We start from the raw sequence: 19,934 nt of genomic DNA on the forward strand, positions 1-19,934 counted from the left end.
GAGGTGGTGGAATCTCCATCCTTAGAGGTTTTTAAGGCCCAGCTTGACAAAGCCCTGGCTGGGATGATTTAGTTGGGGTTTGGTCCTGCTTTGAGCAGAGGGTTGGACTAGATGACCTCCGGAGGTCTCTTCCAAACCTAATCTTCTACGATTCTATGATTATTTTTCTTATTCTTACAGACACATTTCTTATGGCAGTTTTGTTCTATGGTGTTTAGTCTTTTTCATTTTTAATTTATGGCAATAGAAACTAGAGCTGATTATGTCTAAAGCTACATTTTAGAAACTGTGTTTTCCTTATCAGCATCTAGCAACAGGGAAGTAAAGCCACATCACCGTATTTAGAATACAGCACCATAGTGGCACATTGACACAGAGAACTTGATTAGACTGTTACTGGAACTCAAGATAACAACATAAACTAATCTCTAAAAATTGATATTTTATGCTTTTCTAATGACTTTCACTCTTTGAAAGGGGATATTAATTCTTAAAAAGCAAATACAGCCATTTTATAATAATATAACTCTCTTTATTACATTTTTGTTGGATTCCTCTGAGACCTTTTCCACTCAGCTTACCCAGAACACTTCATCCAGTTCTCTGGGATCCAAAAAATTCAGTTCAACTCCAGATTTTGTCACTGAGGTGCCTTTATTTGGCATACAGCAACACTATGCTGAGTTGATCCAACTCAAACCTGGGGTGTGTGTGTGGGGGGTGAATGCAGGGTAAATCAAAGCTCCAAAGTTATATAGAAACTCTCTCCCTTTACGTACATTTACACATCTCACTGCATTTACTAGACCTTACATCACACATTTTTGGATTGACTTGATTACTTTGCAGGAAAAATTCCCAGTGTAGCATGCTCTGTCCTGAATTGTACATGCTCGACCTATTCCTTATCTCATGTCTACATTCCTAGTGAATGGTTCTCTGAGTGTTCTCCTTCTTGTCTTAGCTGACTCAGACATTCTATGGTTTTCAACCTAATGGTCTGTTTACCTCCCATTCTGTCTTCCAAGAAATGAAACCTCAAGCCAAGTGTTAATTGCTCATGTCAGGCCAGGACTCAGCTACAATTTTAAGCAACTGACATTTTAATTAACTTATCTCTTCTCATTTCCAGTTTGAAAGGTTACACCTTGCACTTCAGAGAACATTAGCAAAGAACAAAATAAAAGAAAACAGGTACGTTTAATGTGTTTGTGAAAATAACTCTTGGTAAAGGAGAACGGAAAGGAGTGGTTAGTGAAGGTGACTGGGTATCAGGATTCCTGAGATCTGTTTTCAGTTCCACCACTGATTTGATGTGTGGCCTTGTTCATGTCACTTAATTTCTCTGTGCAACAGTTTATTTAAAAATACTTATAGAGGTGTTGTCTGACTTAAATAACTAACGGGCTAATTCAGGGATTGGCAACCTTTGGCACATGGCCTGTCAGGGAAATCCGCTGGTGGGCCAGGATGGTTTGTTTACCTGCAGTGTCCGCAGGTTTGGCCGATCGCAGCTCCCACTGGCCGTGGTTCGCCGTTCCAGGCCAATGGGGGCTGCGGGAAGTGGCGTGGGCCGAGGGATGTGCTGGCCGCGGCCAGTGGGAGCTGCAATCGGCCAAACCTGCAGACGCTGCAGGTAAACAAACCATCCCGGCACGCCAGCGGATTTCTCTGATGGGCTGTGTGCCAAAGGTTGCCAATCCGTGGGCTAATTCAACAACATTGGTGCAAGGACCACCCCTTGGGTAGGTAGGCAGGAGTGTTTATAGGAGCCCAACTAACAGAGGCTGCAGCAGATATGTGCAGTGTAGATGTTTGTTTGGGTTCTGGCTAGAGGCAGAGGGTACCAGAACCTGGGCTCTAGCATGAGCCTAAATGCCTACACTGCAATTAAACAGCCCCTAGCCCAAGTCAGCTGACACGAGTCAGCTGCAGGTGTTTAACTGCAGTGTAGACATACCCTCAGTCAAAGTCAATGGGAGCTAACTGTGCTCAGCATCTCTAAAAGATGAGGCCCCTCAAGGTATCTCAAATTGGGCATTCAAAACGCATCACCTCCTGAATTAGTGGGTATTTTTGAAAATGTTGGCCTAAGAGTTTATTGTTTGTATCTGCAGGAGAAAACAATACTGAATTAGGGGGAAATATTGCTACTAACAACAATATACAATTCCTATGTAGCACATAAATAATATTTTACATTTTAAAAGTACTTTACAAACACTGACTAATCCAAAATTAACTAATCGAATAGTATATGTTAATTTCGGCTTCCTGAATGGTTCATCAATGGGGATTATTTTTTTCTTGATCTTTAATTTTATATTCCTTTTAGAATGTTAGTCTGAAAGAGAAAAAAAATAAGCTATTGAAAATCCGGATAATAATGAAGAATGTAGACACTTACAGTACTATGGTGATATGTATTTTTCCAGGTATTTCAGATTCAGAATGTAGGGAACAGTATATGTACAATGTCTTCAAGATGTATTGGTTAAATCAAGGTAAGGATAATCCTTAGTTTAGCTCAGAATTTGTCAGTGAATCCTGATTACCTCAAGAGAATTCAGTGGGCCTAATTCTTGTCTTGTGCAAATCTGGAGCAACTCCACTGAACTAATTAATTTTGAGATCAGTGGAGTTATCCCTGATATTTATCAGTAAAATAGAAATATTTTCTAACATGCATTTTTAATGTAAATTAATTCAGAGAAATGCATAATTTCAATAAATGCCTGATTATAATATAGATTATAGAATACTAGTACAGGTAAGTAGAAAATGTCACCATAAGCCAAATGCTGAAGTCAATGAGAATTTCAATCAGTTAAGGTCCATAGCATTTGATCTATATTTCTTACCATTTAATTCAAGATCACACCACTTAAAACATTAATATATCATAAATTTACAGGATAATGTAATATTGTACCAAGGCCCATTTCTGACTAAATGAAAATTTGCATATTTATCAACAGAGCCAATTTTTACACAGCATGCATGGGGAAGATATTTTATGTTACTTTCCTAGTCTTTTTTCCATTGCAATGTGATCTTCATTAAGTTTTATTGTTGATTTTGCAGATAATTTTTTTAAACTTACATTTTTATGGTCTTTGCAGGAAATACGGGGAGAGAGAAGATTTTGAAAAAATAGTCACTGATCATGCAAATGCAGCAGGTAATATGACACCATTAAATAATATTAAGTAATCACTAATCTTGGCTGACACATCAGGGATTGAACTGGGGACTAAACGCTAAAAGAGCTAAAAAGCATGAGTTGTACAACTTGAGCTAAAGCTCTTTATGTAGGGCTGTAACAGACTCATATCAGAGTGGGGCATTTACACATACTCACCAGTGGGTTACAGATATGGCTGGTCAAACATTTTCAGTTGAGATTGAAATCCAGATTTGTTTGAACCTGTACTACCCTCTAAATAACTAGCAGCCTACTGCAGACTGAGGAGAACAGATCAAGTTTGATCTAAAACATGAAACTCATAAGAACAGCTATATTGGTCAGACTAATGGTCCATCTAGCCCAGTATCCTGTCTTTAGACTGTGGCCAGTGCCAGATGCTTCAGAGGGAATTAACAGAACAGGGTAATTTTAATTCCTGTTATCCAGTCCCAGCCTCTAGCTGTCACAGGTTTAGGGACACTCAGAGCATTGGGTTGCTTCTCTAACCAGCTTGACTAATAGCCATTGATGGACTATCCACCATGAATTTATCTAATTCTTTTTTTAACCCAGTTATACTTTTGGCCTTCACAACATCCTTTGGCAATGAGTTCCACAGGTTGGCTATGGGTTGTGTGAAGAAGTACTTCTGTTTATTTGCCAGCCCATTAATTTCATCAGGTGACCCCTGGTTCTTGTGTTACGTTAAAGGGTAAATAACGCTCCCATATTCACTTTCTCCACACCATTCATGATTTTATAGACCTCTGTCATATCCCCTTTAGTCATCTCTTTTCTAACATGAACAGTCCCTGTCTTATTTTTAGCTGTGCTGTATATAGGACTAGCTTATTGACCTAGAGGTAAGTACTGTGCCAAAATATGCTTTAATTCCTGAAGCCAAGAGTGCTCCCATCAAGAGTGGCTCTTTCTGCATCTCTGGAGGGAAGGTGGAGTCTTGTGTCCTTCAATAGCAAGACCTACTAACTGATTAGGAATGACACTGGCAAAGTTTTGAGGAGTCCAATTCAGCATTCCTGGGCAGAAGATGTTTAGCTGAGACAAATCTTGTATTTGGTAAGGGAGGTTATATAAGGAGAAAACAAGAGCTTAGGGTGCAAGTTCTACCCAGACTCTGTGTTTCCCAGTCACTGGATATTATGACTTAATTAAGTTACTTCTAACCCAGAGTCTCTTTTGAAGGCTGTGCTGGGATGGGGAAGTGTAGAATGCTAGAAGGGTATGAGTTAGTGCTGGGGCTAAAAAAACGATTGAAACTCAAAGTGATTGACTGAAATGTGGGTCTACATTTGTAGGTGTTCCAGTTGAAACTGTAAAGGAATCTCTTGGTGAAGAGCTATTCAAAATATGTTATGAAGAGGATGAACACATCTTAGGAGTTATTGGAGGAACTCTTAAGGACTTCTTGAACAGTTTCAATACGCTTCTGAAGCAGAGTGGGCATTGCCAAGAAGCAGACAAAAAGAGCAAACTTGAGGAAGCCTCCATATTATGCCTGGAAAAAGATCAAGATTTCTTAAACGTGTACTGTTTCTTTCCTAAGAAAACAACTAGTCTCATTCTGCCTGGCATTATTAAGGCAGCAGCTCATATTTTGTATGAAACCGAAGTGGAAGTGATGCTGATGCCCGCCTGCTTTCGTAATGACTGCACAGAGTTTATTAACCAGCCATATTTGTTGTACTCTGTACTAGTCAAAAGCACAAGACCTTCCTTATCTCCATGTAAACCACAGTCCTCTCTTGTGATTTCCGCCTCTCTCTTCTGTAAAACTTTCCCATTTCATTTAATGTTTGACAAGGATATGGCTGTTCTACAAGTTGGCAATGGGATAAGGAGACTTTTGAACAGGAGAGAATTTCTAGCAAATCCTAACTTTGAGGAGTATTTTGAAATTCTTACCCCTAGAATAAACTGCACATTTAGTGGGATCATGACAATGCTCAATATGCAGTTTATCGTACGAGTGAAAAGATGGGACAATGCTGTTAAGAAGTCATCAAGGGTAAGAACTGATGCATAAGCATTATTTCTGTGAAGCATTTATTTGCTTTTCTTTTCTTTATTGGAGGTAGGGTTATAAATCAATAGCCACTATAAAGAAGGCACAGTCTGTAATCTTAGATTTTCTGCCTCCCAATAGCTAATACTACAAAATAATGATTATAATAACAATATTTTCAAAACTTGAGTATCTCCAGGAAACAGGAGACTAGACTTTCACCTCTAGTCAGATACAGAAGGTTGTGTAACAAAATGTAGGCCAAATCCTGAAGCTTTTACTCACTCAAAACTCTTTAACTTCCCTAGGAATTTAATCTGAATAAGAACTGCAAGATTTGGCCCTATATTTGTTTATGTTAAGAAAATGTAACAGTTGATTGTTGAGATGAAGAGTAAAGCCAAGGAAGCACTGTCCCTTTGGAGACATTGCATTCACTTAGTGACAGAGCAGCTGCAGAACAGAGGCAGAGAAAGTGACAGTGAAAGCTTTACCACAGTGCCCTGCTAGTCTGCCTTATCCCTGATCTGGAGAGGGTGAGAGGATAGTTCACGCTTCAGGTTCATTCAGCCTTTGATACCTTTGCTGACAGTGTCATCATGGATGCCAATTAGTGATATATTTATTTATTTATTGCTGTGGACACTGCATCACTGACAAACAGGCTGAGACACTGTAGCTCAGACAGCAGCTTTTGGCCTGTGCTCAGTTCAAACTTATGACTTATATGTGATGGGCTCCTAACCCCATTAATGAGTAGCTGAGCCATTCAGCCCCACCATCTCAAGAACCCTATGTATTACAGGTTTTAGTAAATTTTTACCTTAAAGTGGGGGAAAATGACAATGCTGCTTTAGTGAGTTTATCTAAGGTTCGTTTCTCTTACCGGTGGCTCAAATACAGGAATAGGCAGGTTTCAGAGTAGCAGCCGTGTTAGGCAGTATCTCAAAGACTCCCAAGAGATGACAGATTCCAAAAGTGTGTGTATTCGTTTGTGCCTTCAAAAGATACATTTGCCTTTGCAGGTACATACAGATGCAAATGTCCATTTACAAACAGCATAGGGAATCTGCTCTTTGAAAATTTGCCTATAAAAGCAATGTTATTGAAAGCTATGCAATACCTTCACATACTATGTGATTAGGTGTGAAAGGGAACAAAAGAATACAGAAAAGAATACTTTTTAGGCAAAACAATGAATGATGCAATCTGAAGCTGGTATTGTGTCATACATGATATGAATTGCATCATGTTATTCCTAGAAGTCATGGATGATGCAGTCATAACAAAGCTTACATCACTCTGTTAATGCAAAACGTTTTGCTTTCTTTAGTGGATAATTAAAACATGATGCTCGTATTACTGATGCCTATTTATTTTTAAATTGTGCTAGTTTGTTAAGTTCCTCTATTGAAATAGAAGCGGATTCCCACCCCTCTTCCTTCAGACACACAGACAAACATTAATAAGTTGGTGAATGAAACAGATAATGTAATTGTTACCTCAAATCTATACATTTCTGATCAACAAATGCACACCAAAAATGCACAAAATTATGCTCTGGGCTATTGGTTTCTCCCCAGTATACACTGACACTTACTGATACGATATCAGAAATAGGCATTTATCAGTAAGTACTGCTTTACCCTGGCACCTAGGAGGCCAACAGTAGTTCTGATAACACTGCTCTACAGCCAAAATGCTTCTGAAATAAATGTAGTCAAACTTTACTAATTCTGGGTCACTGAGAACGAAAATGATGCTTAAAATTGTTGATTGGCTCTAGTTTTCAAGATATGCTATTGGGTCAGTATATACGACCCTTGACTTGGGAATGGCGGAGGAGTGAGTTATAAAGGGAAGGGATCTCAATTTAAACCAGAAATGACTAAAATACGTCTTTGACTGGATCTATGAATAAATCTATGACTGGGTTTGGACAGTACTTGCTTTTTAGGCAAAACAATGAATGATGCAATCTGAAGCTGGTATTGTGTCATACATGATATGAATTGCATCATGTTATTCCTAGAAGTCATGGATGATGCAGTCATAACAAAGCTTACATCACTCTGCTGAACAAATTGCCCTATATCAGCTCAAGAAATCATACAGTGTCGTGCTCTCTTATTTGTCAGTGTTTGATTTTGCAAAGGGACACATTTCTGTTTAGCCAAAGTGAGCAGAGATGCCTCGTACTTGTGTGAACAGTGCAGATAACTTCTGCTATGTTTGTGGTGAAGTGACTTTTGCATCACAAAAGCGCAGTATAACCACTATGGTTAAGAAAGCCTATCACCTTTATTTTGGCTGCAAAATTGGAGATCAGGACAAGAGGTGGGCCCCACACATATGCTGCAACACTTGTGCAACAAATCTTGGCCAGTGGTTGAACAGGAAAAGGAAATCTATGCCTTTTGCAGTGCCAATGATTTGGAGAGAGCCAACAGATCATACCAGCACTTGTTACTTCTGCATGGTGCCTCCAGTTGGGAAAGGTGTGTCAAAGAAGAAAAAGTGGACTGTGCATTATCCAAACATTCCATCAGCTATACGCCCAGTACCCCACGGAGAAGGACTGCCAGTTCCTGATGCACCAGAATCATTCTCACTTGAGTAGGAAGAGGAAGAGGATGAAACTTCTGGTCCTGAACCATCAATGTCACAGGACCCACATTTTCTCCCATCCTCCTCCTCTGAACCACACCTCATAACACAAGGTGAACTGAATGACCTTGTCAGGGATTTGGAACTACTCAAGAGTAAGGCAGAGCTGTTGGGCTCCAGACTACAGCAGTGGAATCTCCTGGCAGGTGATGTTAGGGTTTCCATGTTCCGTGACCGTCAAAAGGATCTTGTCCCATACTTTTTCATGGAAGGTGATCTTGTAGCCTGCAACAACATCGATGGTGTGATGGCAGCCCTCAACATCGTTCACGATCCAGATGAGTGGAGACTGTTCATTGATTCATCAAAGACGAGTCTTAAAGCTGTTTTACTGCATAATGGCAATGTTTTGCCATCAATTCCAGTTGGTCATGCAGTCCATATGAAGGAAACCTATGACAACATGAAACAACTTTTGAGGAGCATAAACTATGACCAACATCAGTGGCAGCTTTGTGGCGATTTGAAGGTTGTTGCTCTCTTGCTTGGTCTGCAGACTGGATACACAAAGTACTGCTGTTTTCTCTGTGAATGGGATAGTCGTGCAAGAGATTCTCACTACATCAAGAAAGATTGGCCACTCCAACAGTCATTGGAGCCTGGGAGGAAAAGTGTTCAGCATCCACCACTTGTTGAATCAAGGAAGATTTTGTTACCACTCTTACACATCAAGCTGGATCTGATGAAGAACTTTGTCAAGGCCATTGACAAAACACAAGCAGCTTTCAAGTACCTCCGTGGAAAATTTCCAAGGTTAAGTGAAGCTAAGATAAAGGAAGGTGTCTTTGTTGGTCCTCAGATTCGTGAACTTCTTCGAGATGATGCATTTGACCATGCACTGCATGGCAAGGAAAAGACAGCATGGAAAGCCTTCCAGTTAGTGGCAATAAATTTTCTCGGAAACAACAAGCAGACAACTACAGGTTGTTGGTGGAAAACCTCCTCAAGGCATCCAAAGCCTTGGTTGCAACATGTCACTAAAGATACATTTTTTGCACTCTCATCTAGATTTTTTTCCACCGAACTGCGGAGCAGTGAGAGACGAGCACGGCAAGCGATTTCACCAGGACATTGCAACAATGGAGAAACGCTATCAGGGCAAATGGAGTCCATCAATGCTTGCAGACTATTGCTGGACAGTGACAAGAGATGCTCCATTTAATGAATACAAGAGACAAGCCAAGAAGCGCCGCCAAGAAGCGCCGAGTAGACACTGAATAGGACTAAACTATGTACAGAATAGTTTTTTGTCTTTTGTTTCATAATAAATTTTATTTATATAACCCTTTTGCTGATTTTTAAAGTGTTACATAAACAGGACAGGTGAAATATTATCATATAAAGCAACCATAAACACATGAAAAGACCTAGGTTTACAATTTATGATTAAAACTCTACTATCTACACAATATACATAGACATAAAATGTAAAAACTTAAATATCTTAGAAACAGTAGCCAATCAGTTGTTTTAATTGTCATATATGAATTCAGCACATCAAAATACATAATAAATAGCATGTTTTATCTCTGAAGCAGACGACTTCTCAAAAATTGTAGACCAGTGTAATTGACAGGGTCCACTGGATGGCTTTAAGGGAGCTTTAGCACAGCACCATATGTTTCCCTTTAATTATTTTTTAAAAATACAAGGCCATAGGACCAAACTGTTCCTTGTGTGATATAGCCTAACTGTTTGCCCTGATTCTTTTCCTTCCTGAAATATTGTGAATGACTCTTCTTTCTTTTATTGTTTCAGGTAATGGATCTTAAAGGCCAAATGATCTATATTTTTGAATCCAGTGCCATCTTGTTCTTGGGATCTCCCTGTGTGGACAGATTAGAAGATTTTACAGGACGTGGATTATACCTTTCTGATATTCCAATTCATAATGCACTGAGGGATGTTGTTTTGATAGGAGAACAAGCCAGAGCTCAAGATGGACTAAAGAAGAGATTAGGAAAGCTTAAAGCTACTCTTGAGATGGCCCACCAAGCTCTGGAAGAGGAGAAGAAGAAGACTGTAGATCTTTTGTGCTCAATTTTTCCTGGTGAGGTTGCTCAGCAGCTGTGGCAGGGACAAGTTGTGCAAGCCAAGAAATTTAATAATGTCACAATGCTTTTCTCTGACATTGTAGGATTCACTGCCATCTGTGCCCAGTGCTCACCTATGCAGGTTATCACCATGCTTAATGAGCTCTATACTCGCTTTGATTACCAGTGCGGAGAGCTAGATGTCTACAAGGTAGAGAATTTATTGCATTTCTATGGCAATCTTGGGGGTCGGAGGAGGAGTCGGGGGAAGGAAGGAAAGGGAGACTAAGCTGGTATAGAGAATAATAGGATTTGAAAAATTATTTTGACACAGACCTTAACTATAATAGTTTGACAGGTCACAAAATGAAACAGAGATTGTCTACAAAGTCAGCTGATTGTGCAACCATGTGGGAAATTTGCTTTAAGTTAGAGGCCTTAGGTTAAAATTCTGCTCTCAGGTACACTGGTGTGTATCTGGGGTAAGCATTTGATCAAAGCAGGTGCAAGAGTCCCACAGCAGGGGGGGAAGTATTTTAGCATAATAAAAGCAATTGCCATCACCAGTGCAAGGCAGTCTTTGCAATTGCTCTTTGCAGGACTTGGTCCAATTATCTTTTAGGACTCAGTCTTTCCGCAGATAAAACTCCAATTGAATCCAGTGGCAGTTTTGTCTGAGTAAAAACTGCAGGGCATGGCCTATTGAGAGCATTTAAAACTATGCCATATGTTTTCTTCATCTCATACTGCATAGACAGTAAGAGACAAATGTATATGTTTAGGTGGAGACCATTGGAGATGCTTATTGCGTGGCCGGAGGTTTACACAAAGAAAGCGAGACACACGCTGTTCAAATAGCATTGATGGCATTGAAGATGATGGAGCTGTCAGATGAGGTGATGTCTCCCCATGGAGAGCCTATCAAGGTCAGGAAAATATATTAGAAACATATTCATGCATAGATATTTTTGCTGGGGTGGAAATGTTTATTATTTTGTCATCAATGAAATGTCACCTACATAATGTTTAATAATTGTAACAAACAGAGAGAGTGTGGGAATGGTCTGACAAGAGGACCAGAGTTTTAATTCTTTTAGGGATTAGGGTTCTGTAAGGAAGGGAAAGATTAAACCAAAACTCTAAAAATCCACTAGGAGGACTGAAATTCTCTGAAATCATTCGCAGAACATTACTGTACTGTTGTTCAATGTTTCTGTAGCAATAAAGTTGCCTTGGATGTGCAATATTCTGCTATGGTACTTTAATTAGGAGACTAAGCCTCTCTCTCTCAAATGAAATCCTTGGGAAAATTACATTTGGAAGGGTCTGTTTTGAGGCAGTGGGTGAATATGAATCACCAAAAGGACAACAATAATCCTTATTGCAAGAGTGTATAAAACATGACCGTTTTTTCCATCCCAGTTTTGTGTTAAACCATTAATATCAACTTGGACAAAACTTCAGTCAGCTATGGTGGGGTTACAATACATTAAGGCCCCAGTTTAACAAAGCATGTACTTAATTTTAGGCATGGGTTTTCATCTCATTAAAAAAATGGGACTAGTATGAACGAATTTACTCCTGTGCATGTTTGAATTAAAGGGAATAGTCAACTAAACATTTTATCTGTTTCACCAGGAGGTATTAAATATGGCACTAATCCAAAATACATATGTCAAGGGAAGTCTTTCTATTGAATTCAATGGCCTTTGGATTGGGTCCTTTTTTTATTAAGTCTATAGGCCTCTGAGATCCTAGTCATTATTTTTTTTCTTTCTGAGTACATTTCCTTGGATCTTTATTCATGTGTTTTTAAATACATTCCCTCTTTTGGGGTTAAAATAATTCTTGTGGCTCAAATAGAAGTCCAAGAACATTTATTTTCAGATGGGTATGTACTCCCCATTTTATCAGCAAGAACATCACCCTTCTGTTATAAACAGGTCCCATTATTTATTATAAGTCACAACAAATTAAAAAAATATAAAATGTAATTAGAAAGATGCTGGAAACATTTTAACAATATTTAATGAACAGGTTTACAATTTCCATCACAATTGCTGATGTCATAGTTTTGAAAGACAGATGCTATTAAACTTATAAAATTCATTTAAGATTTGCAGAAAATAATGTGTACTGCATAAGAAGTTACAAGCATCAAATGGAAGCTTTTTATAAATGAAAGTGATGCTTCCTCCATTTTTGATCTCTTGATGGAAATATTGGCTGTTTTGTGCACTGTGTCTCAGCTTTGTTATTCTATTTTTTTTAAATAAATTTTCTGAAAAAAAGATGCCTGACTGCAAATTTCTTATTTGAAGCTAGACTGCTATATTAGTGTCCATACCTCAGACATCTGTGGGCTCTGCTGTATGGTGGATGTTGTTTTTGTTTCAGGGTGCTCTGCTATTCTATTTAAAACTATACAGAACATCAGTTCAGCTCTTGTTAAAGGTGTGGAATTGAGAGTTGTAGAGATGCAAAAGAATGGGTATAGCACAGGTAGTAGCAGTGCAAGCTTCTCCAGTGTTCCACCACTGAGCCAAAACACTGTTCTGGAGAGACCCTCTCTAAGTGTAAGAGAATAGTTCACATAAGAGGTCCTTTAAAGGGAGAACAAATAAAACAGAAGGAACCCAAAAAACAATATCAAATAAGCAAACTATGCAAACCCTAATACTAATTACAGAAAAAGAGACTCCTGCATACTCCAACCAACCTATGCATTCGGTAGCTTGCTTGTTTGCTCAATTACTCAATTCCCATACCTTAGAACCAGGCTTTATTCTAGGTATGCCCACTTCTACCACTGGAACTATGGTGTATCTGTCATAATTTTCCTTCTTTAGAGCTCAGACTCTGACCTTAAGTAGGGTTACCATATTTCAGCAAGCAAAAAAGAGGACGGGAGGAGCCCCGCCCTAGCCCCGCCCTTGCCCCTCCCACTTCCCGCCCCCCCCAGAACCCCCAACCCTCCCCCCGTTCCTTGTCCCCTGACTGCCCCCTCCTGGGACCCCTGCCCCTAACTGCCCCCCAGGACTCCACTCCCTATCTAAGCCTCCCTGCCTCTTGTCCCCTGACTGCCCCAACCCTTATCCACACCCCCACCCCCAGACAGACCCCTGGGACTCCCACGCCCCATCCAACCACTCCCCACCCCCTGACAGCCCCCCCCAGAACTCCCAACCCATCTAAACCCCTCTGCTCCCTGTCCCCTGACTGCTCCGATCCCTCTCCCCACTCCTGCCCCCTGACAGCTCCCCCCAGAACTCCCAACCCATCTAAACCCCTCTGCTCCCTGTCCCCTGACTGCTCCGATCCCTCTCCCCACTCCTGCCCCGACAGCTCCCCCCCAGAACTCCCAGCCCCCCACACCCCGCTCCTTGTCCCCTGACTGCCCCCTCCTGGGACCCCTGCTCCTAACTGCCCTCCAGAACCCCACCCCCTACCTAAGACTCCCTGTTCCTTGTCTCCTAACTGCTCCCTCCTAAGACCCCCCCCAACTGCCCCCCAGGACCCTACCCCCTACCTGTACCCTGACTGCCCAAAACTTTCTACACTCCCCCCAAAAAGCCCCCCCCCGTTTCTTGACTGCCCCCTCCAGAACCTCCCTGCCCCTTCTCCTGCCCCCTGTCACCCTTACCCTGCTGCTCAGAACAGGGTGTTGGGCTCTGTGCGAGCCGGACACGTGGCTAAGTTCCCCAGCACAACAAAACCCGGTCCCTGGCCCTGCACAGTGCTGCCGGACCGGGCTGCAGGGGAGAGCTGCCCTTGTATCAGCACAAAGTGCTCTCGCTCCCGTTTTGCTACGCTGCATGGCAGAAACCGCTCCCAGTTGCAAAAGGGGAGGGCTGCACTTTGTGCTGATACACTTGCTCAGAATGCAGGGCGGATCCGGCTCCTCTACAGCTGCTCCGGAGTCCAGCCCGGGACTTTCCTGCAGCCCTCCCAGCCGCTCGCTCTGCTCTGCCGGGGGAGGGGGGAAATCCCGGACATTGTGAGTGCTTTACAAATTCCCCCCGGACGCTATTTTTAGCACAAAAAGGAGGACATGTCCGGGTAAATCCGGACGAATGGTAACCCTACCTTAAGACAAAACCCAATGCTTCTTACATTTATTTAACCATGTCACCAGCCCATCTTTCCACTGTATAACTCCCCTTCCCTCTAAATACCTAGGAAGGTAAACTGAGAGTTATTGTGTCTCTTGATGTCATTTCTAGATCAATTTAGGGCTGTAGAGACCAACTTGATCACAGTTATGTAAGCAAATGAATGTCTGTTTAATATTTATGGGCAGTAAAATTAAGCAGTTTAGTCTCTCCCTGAGCAGGTTTACTTCCCGCTAATGAAAATGAAATACGTGCATCTAAAGGAGATGACCCCCACCTCATGATCATTCTAATTAAGGAGGAACCAATAAAATGAACTGATTTCAACAGATTAAACGATTTTAGCTAACAAATATTGTTTTATATATTTTATTTAAAGATGCGTATTGGCCTCCATTCTGGGTCCGTCTTTGCTGGAGTTGTTGGGGTTAAAATGCCACGTTATTGTCTCTTTGGAAACAATGTAACCCTTGCCAACAAGTTTGAGTCTTGCAGTATACCTAGGAAAATAAATGTCAGTCCAACAACTTACAGGTACAGTAATTTACAGCGTATAGTTACCAAAAAAAAAAAAAAAAAAAAAATTAAAACAAGTGATTGTTTCTTTAGTACTTTCACAATTGTTTCCCTCATTTTCTTTTCAAAATATTGTTTGCTTTCCTATTTTATCCATTGACCTTACTGCTCATGATTGTACCTTGATTATTTCTAGTCAGGAGCTGGACAGCAGCAAGCAAAGTGTGGAGTGAGGCTGAGTAGCTAATACGTATTTTCTCCCCATCCTATTTAGAATAATAAAAAGTCTTGATAACTGAAATACATTTTGCTACTAACCTTGAAGCTTTGTATCTTTTGCTTTTTCTTCATCTCCTGGTATCTGGTCTTCATAAAGCTAAATGATTTTCAATGGGAGCTAGGAACCTAACTCACTTAGGCACCTTTGAAAATAACAACCTAACTGAACAGTTGGTAGGCTCCTCCTTAAGAAAACATCTCTAGACATTGACAAGCTTGGCAACTATGACCAGATCTTGAATTTTCCTTGTTTAAGGAAGATAGCTGAGAAGATTGTAGTGAAGCAAGTCCAGTGACATCTGATTTATACAAATTTTGTTGACCCCAGTTCAATCTAGTTTTAGACAGTATGAAACCCAGACTATTCAGTTCACCCTAATTAATGATCTTCTAGTGATGGACAAATATGAGGGGCCCATACTGATTCTTTTAGATCTGTCGGTAGTCCTTGATGCTGTTGACCACAAGGCATTGTTGACAGTTCTGTGGACACTGCTGGAGAGACACAGAGTTGCATTTAAGTTGCTCTGCTGTTTTCTCACAGGGAGGACCCAGAAGACAGGATTAGGAGATTATTCAATCAGTCAGCTAGAGGGCTCTCCCTTGTGAGATACAGAAGGATCCCGTTCTGTCATGCCTCCTTTTGAATGTATATTTGAGGTCTCAAGGGGAAATAATGAGGTTTGTTTGAATTTGCTGATTATACACAGCTCTAAGTCTTTATTTCACATCCCCAGGTCGATATAATCTGTTGGGTTTTCCAGCATCTGGCCAAGATCATGGCTTGAATAAGAGTGGGCTGGTTGAAAAATGAATTCAGATAAAGTCTGAGGGTGATGATGTTGGGTGGGGGAAGAAACCAGAGACAATGGGGAAGTGATTTGTACCTTCTATTAAGGAGGTACCCTGCCTTTTGTTCCTCTAGCTCACAGTGGAAGTCTATTAGATCCCTAGCTTCTTCAGAGTGTCAAGATAACCTTGGTGGCAAAAAATGCTTTTTTGTCCATATGCACATGGCAAAGAAGTTGTGAGGATGTAGTCACATATCAGATGTAGTCCTCAACACCATTATTCATGTCTTTGACACTTCTAGATTGGATTATTGCAATATACTTTACTTAGGGTTACACCTGAAGACCACTTCGAAACTTTGCTTGCTTTCTTAGCAGTGTTTTGCACATAGACCATATTTTACTTGTGTTTCAGAGACTGTGCTGGCTTCCACTTCATTTCTGGGTTCAATTAAAGGTGCCAGTTTTGATCTATAAAGTCCTTGTGAGTTGGACCCTAGGTATCCAAGTCCATCTCTTTTGTCATGTATTACCTGGCAGTTGAAATCAACTGGAATGTTTGAGCTGATAGTTCCTTGATTTATACTTCAAGGGGAAGTATGCAGTGTTGTTGTATCTGTGTTGGTCCCAGGATGTTAGAGAGCCAAAGTGGGTGAGGTAATATCTTTTATAGGATCAACTTCACAAGTTGGTCGAACAAAAGATACTACCTCACCCACTGAGTCTCTCCAACTTCATTGGGAAGGACATTCTCAATACGGGGCGCTTGATTATGGAATTTGCTACCTCCCTTGGTGTGAAGGAGCCCAAATCTGTTGACCTTCAATAAGACCTTCAGTCAGGCCTGTTGTGATGGCAGGGATTTGGCTGAGATGGAGAATTCCTTTCCCTATCAGTTCAGCACTATCGTAAGTTGATGATTGCATGTATTCTTGCAGCCTTTTAATAGTTTACGCACAAAGGTGTCTTAGAACTTCACATATGTAGTGTCAATAATTATCTCTAAAGTGTAGAAGTAAACTTTTTGTTTGTAATTCAGATGCCAGAGGAGATGACTGGCTTTAGTGGAAGTTTGTGTAAAATAGTATAAAGGTTATATTTAATATTAGGTCTAAATATTTTACTTGACAAATCCTTCAGCATCTCATTGGTTGAAAGACGAATTCTGGTGCCAGGTTTATATAATAATTTGATTTATTATTTAATGCTAAATAGTCTCTTGAAATGTTAACAACAAATCTATCATGTACATTTAGAACAAGGAGAAATACAAACATGCCTTGTATGGACAAAAAAGGAGAGACTGTGTTCCTGTTTGAATATCTCATGTATCAGTATGTCAATCAATGAGCAAAGGTTATGCTAAATAAGCAAGACAATATATCCTCTTTTAAAATAACATATAGATACTGGAACAAATTCTGCTCCAATTTACAAGACATGTAAAAAGCCGAATGTTGTCACTAGCAGTAGCAGTTAATGTTTGATTTCATATTTAATCAAGTCATTTTAATTGTCTCATAGGCTGCTAAAAGAATATCCAGATTTTGTGTTCACACCTCGCTCAAGAGAAGAACTTCCTCCAAACTTTCCCAGTGATATTCCTGGTATTTGTTACTTTCTGGATGCTTATCTTCAAGGAACAAATTCAAAGCCTTGGTTTCAAAAGAGAGATTTTGAAGATGGTAATGCAAATTTCTTGGGCAAGGCAACAGGGGTAGACTAAATTGTACATTCACACATTTACAAAAGAATTTTATAAATATTTTAATTTTGTATAAATTGAGAGTTTAAAAAAGTATGAAACATGAAAGCACTTTAGATTGTTAATACCTGAAAGTCAGTATTAAAATTTCAGGAAGTATGTCAAATACTACTTTTTATTTTTACTTGCCAGACAATATATAGTCACTAAAATAATATTTCAACTTCACTATTTAAAACACTGTTTAAGAGTACTTTTTTTCCCTGTGGTAATCTGTGCTACATAACGACCATTTCAACTCTACCTGTACTGAAAATTCTAAACATGTTGTACATACAGTATATCAAAAAATGTTGTGTACAAGTGATGCAGTCATATGCAGTTTGGTGTGCTGGTGCATACCAGTGACTATTAAAATACAGTTTTCTTAGTTGCTCTGTAAGAAAAAGGAAACACCCATTACTGTAATAACTCCTTCCATTGCATCTTTGGGCCTAGTCCAGTGAGGTGCTGCCCATCTCCTAGCGGGAGCTGAAGTCAACAGTAATTGAAGGCACTCAGCACCTTGATGGATCAGGTTGCTAATTATAACTAATACTAGTATATACAGCAGAGTATGGATGCTTACTGTTCCCTGAATTTGTTTTCTTTGTGCATAAAATAAATATTTATAGAATATTCAAATATTGTATAATCACACACTAAAGCCTCTGTAATCAAATAAGATTTTAGTTTTTGGAGTTTTTAAACCCTATTTTAAAAATTATTTCCCTCTGATACTATGTATCATAGCAATAAATGTTTTCTTTTTGTTGTCATTTCATTTGTAACTCTTCTGAAGAAAATAATAGTACATAATGTAGAGTGTTTACATAGAAAGGAAATTCCAAGCGGACTGTATAGTGTGTAGGACACAAACATATTACTTTGAACATATGATCTTATACTTCAGCTAGAAATAATGTAGAGGTGCAATGAACTCTGAAATATGTACGGTTCACTCACTTTAACATTTGTCACTGAGAGTACACATCTGCAGTACAGATCTAATACATACGTTTTACAAGAAAACAGAGGTTTCTTTAGCTATTGAGACTTGACGTCAGGATTCCATTTTTACTTCAAGTTAATAACCTTGCACAGTCACTCTCCTGAGACACACAACTTGGCCCCTATAGCAGATTGGGACTGGCATACCTTGCACTGATTTAGGCCTGGTCTACACTGGGGGGGGGGAGGGGATTGATCTAAGTTATGCACCTTCAGCTACGTGAATAACGTAGCTGAAGTCTACGTACTTAGATCCACTCACCACGGTGTCTTCACTGCGGTGAGTTGACTGCTGCCGCTCCACCGTCGACTCTGCCTGCACCTCTCACGGCGATGGAGTACAGGAGTCGACAAGAGAGCATTCGGGGGTTGATTTATCATGTCTAGACTAGACGCGATAAATCGACCCCCACTGGATCGATCGTTGCCCACCCGTAAGTTGGGTAGTATAGACATACCCTTAGGATATCTGTGATAACATCAGTTCCTTGCAAGAGAGACACTGATATCTGAACTCTTAAACATTCTTTTGTATTTACGTACTAATTTAAAAAGCATTTCTGTTGTCCTCTAGGGCTGATCCAACAGAAAATATCAGTGGGCTTCTAGTCTGCCCAGGTACTAGAAATCCTGCCCCAGAAAACAACTTGGTTAATCACTGCAGAGCTATCCAGGATGTTGACAGATATCATAAAGTGACTTCTTTACTTTCCAACTCCCCTTCTGATTTTTGGAAAAGAGTTGTATGTGGGTATTTCTGGGACCATATGGGTATGCTAAGTGACACCACTAAGATTCTGCACCTGTATAGTCCGGCTGGTTTTAAAAGTGACACCAAGGACGTATCCACATGTAGGGGGGAGGGGAAGGTTAATCCACAGCTTTTCGAGTTAATCTGCTTTGAAAACACTTTCGTATACATGATGCAGTTAATTTTTAGCGCACTGACTCTACATTTATTGCAAACTCTGGAGTGCTCATTCAAAGTGAACTATTTTTGCTGTGAAGCAAGTTAGTCCAGGTTATTGTTCATGTGCACACAAGCTGCTGCAAACTACTTCCCACAGTCTGCAAAGGCTATCCCGCACTCTTCTGTGGGTGACCATTACTGATCTCTTTAAGACTAACAGATGTATTGGAGCATAAGCTTATATATATAATATTATATAATTTATACCTGCCCCTGGAAATTTCCATTACATGCATCCGACGAAGTGGGCATTCATCCACGAAAGCTTATGCTCCAATACATCTGTTAGTCTTAAAGGTGCCACAGGACTCTTTGTTGCTTTTTACAGATCCAGACTAACACGGCTACCCCTCTGATACATTACTGATCTGTCTGTTTACCTTTGTGCCCTCTCCTGGTCTGGGATCAAGTTGACCAGATGTCCCCATCCTCATTTATAAACTGGCACACAGCCAGATTTTGTCCATTCACCCCTGGATTCCAGTTTACTACCAAAGACCTACAACAGGCCTTGAGCAGCTTCACCAATATCCTGTCTCATCGCCATCTGGGGAGGTATCAGTGCAGGGAGCTCTTGTGGCAGCCATTGGAGTAAAGACCG

General features: G+C 40.3%; 1 protein-coding gene across 5 annotated transcripts in view; it reads left to right on the plus strand.

The window, feature by feature from the left end:
* The window catches only part of GUCY1A1 (guanylate cyclase 1 soluble subunit alpha 1), a 49,157-nt gene extending 31,026 nt beyond the window's left edge, over nt 1-18,131 (plus strand). For 4 of the 5 annotated variants that reach the window (XM_065596478.1, XM_005299333.4, XM_024106223.3 and 1 more), the window contains 7 exons: nt 1,133-1,194; nt 3,123-3,181; nt 4,504-5,213; nt 9,636-10,121; nt 10,693-10,836; nt 14,402-14,556; nt 17,133-18,131. In XM_065596478.1, the coding sequence (XP_065452550.1) occupies nt 1,133-1,194; nt 3,123-3,181; nt 4,504-5,213; nt 9,636-10,121; nt 10,693-10,836; nt 14,402-14,556; nt 17,133-17,334 (1,818 nt within the window). In that variant the 3' untranslated portion in view covers nt 17,335-18,131. The remainder of the gene's footprint in view (nt 1-1,132; nt 1,195-3,122; nt 3,182-4,503; nt 5,214-9,635; nt 10,122-10,692; nt 10,837-14,401; nt 14,557-17,132) is intronic. The other variant, XM_065596479.1, reaches the window with a different exon arrangement.
* The last annotated feature ends 1,803 nt before the right edge of the window (nt 18,132-19,934 follow it).

Source organism: Chrysemys picta, chromosome 5, assembly GCF_011386835.1.
Source record: "Chrysemys picta bellii isolate R12L10 chromosome 5, ASM1138683v2, whole genome shotgun sequence".
Taxonomy (NCBI): Eukaryota; Metazoa; Chordata; order Testudines; family Emydidae; genus Chrysemys; species Chrysemys picta.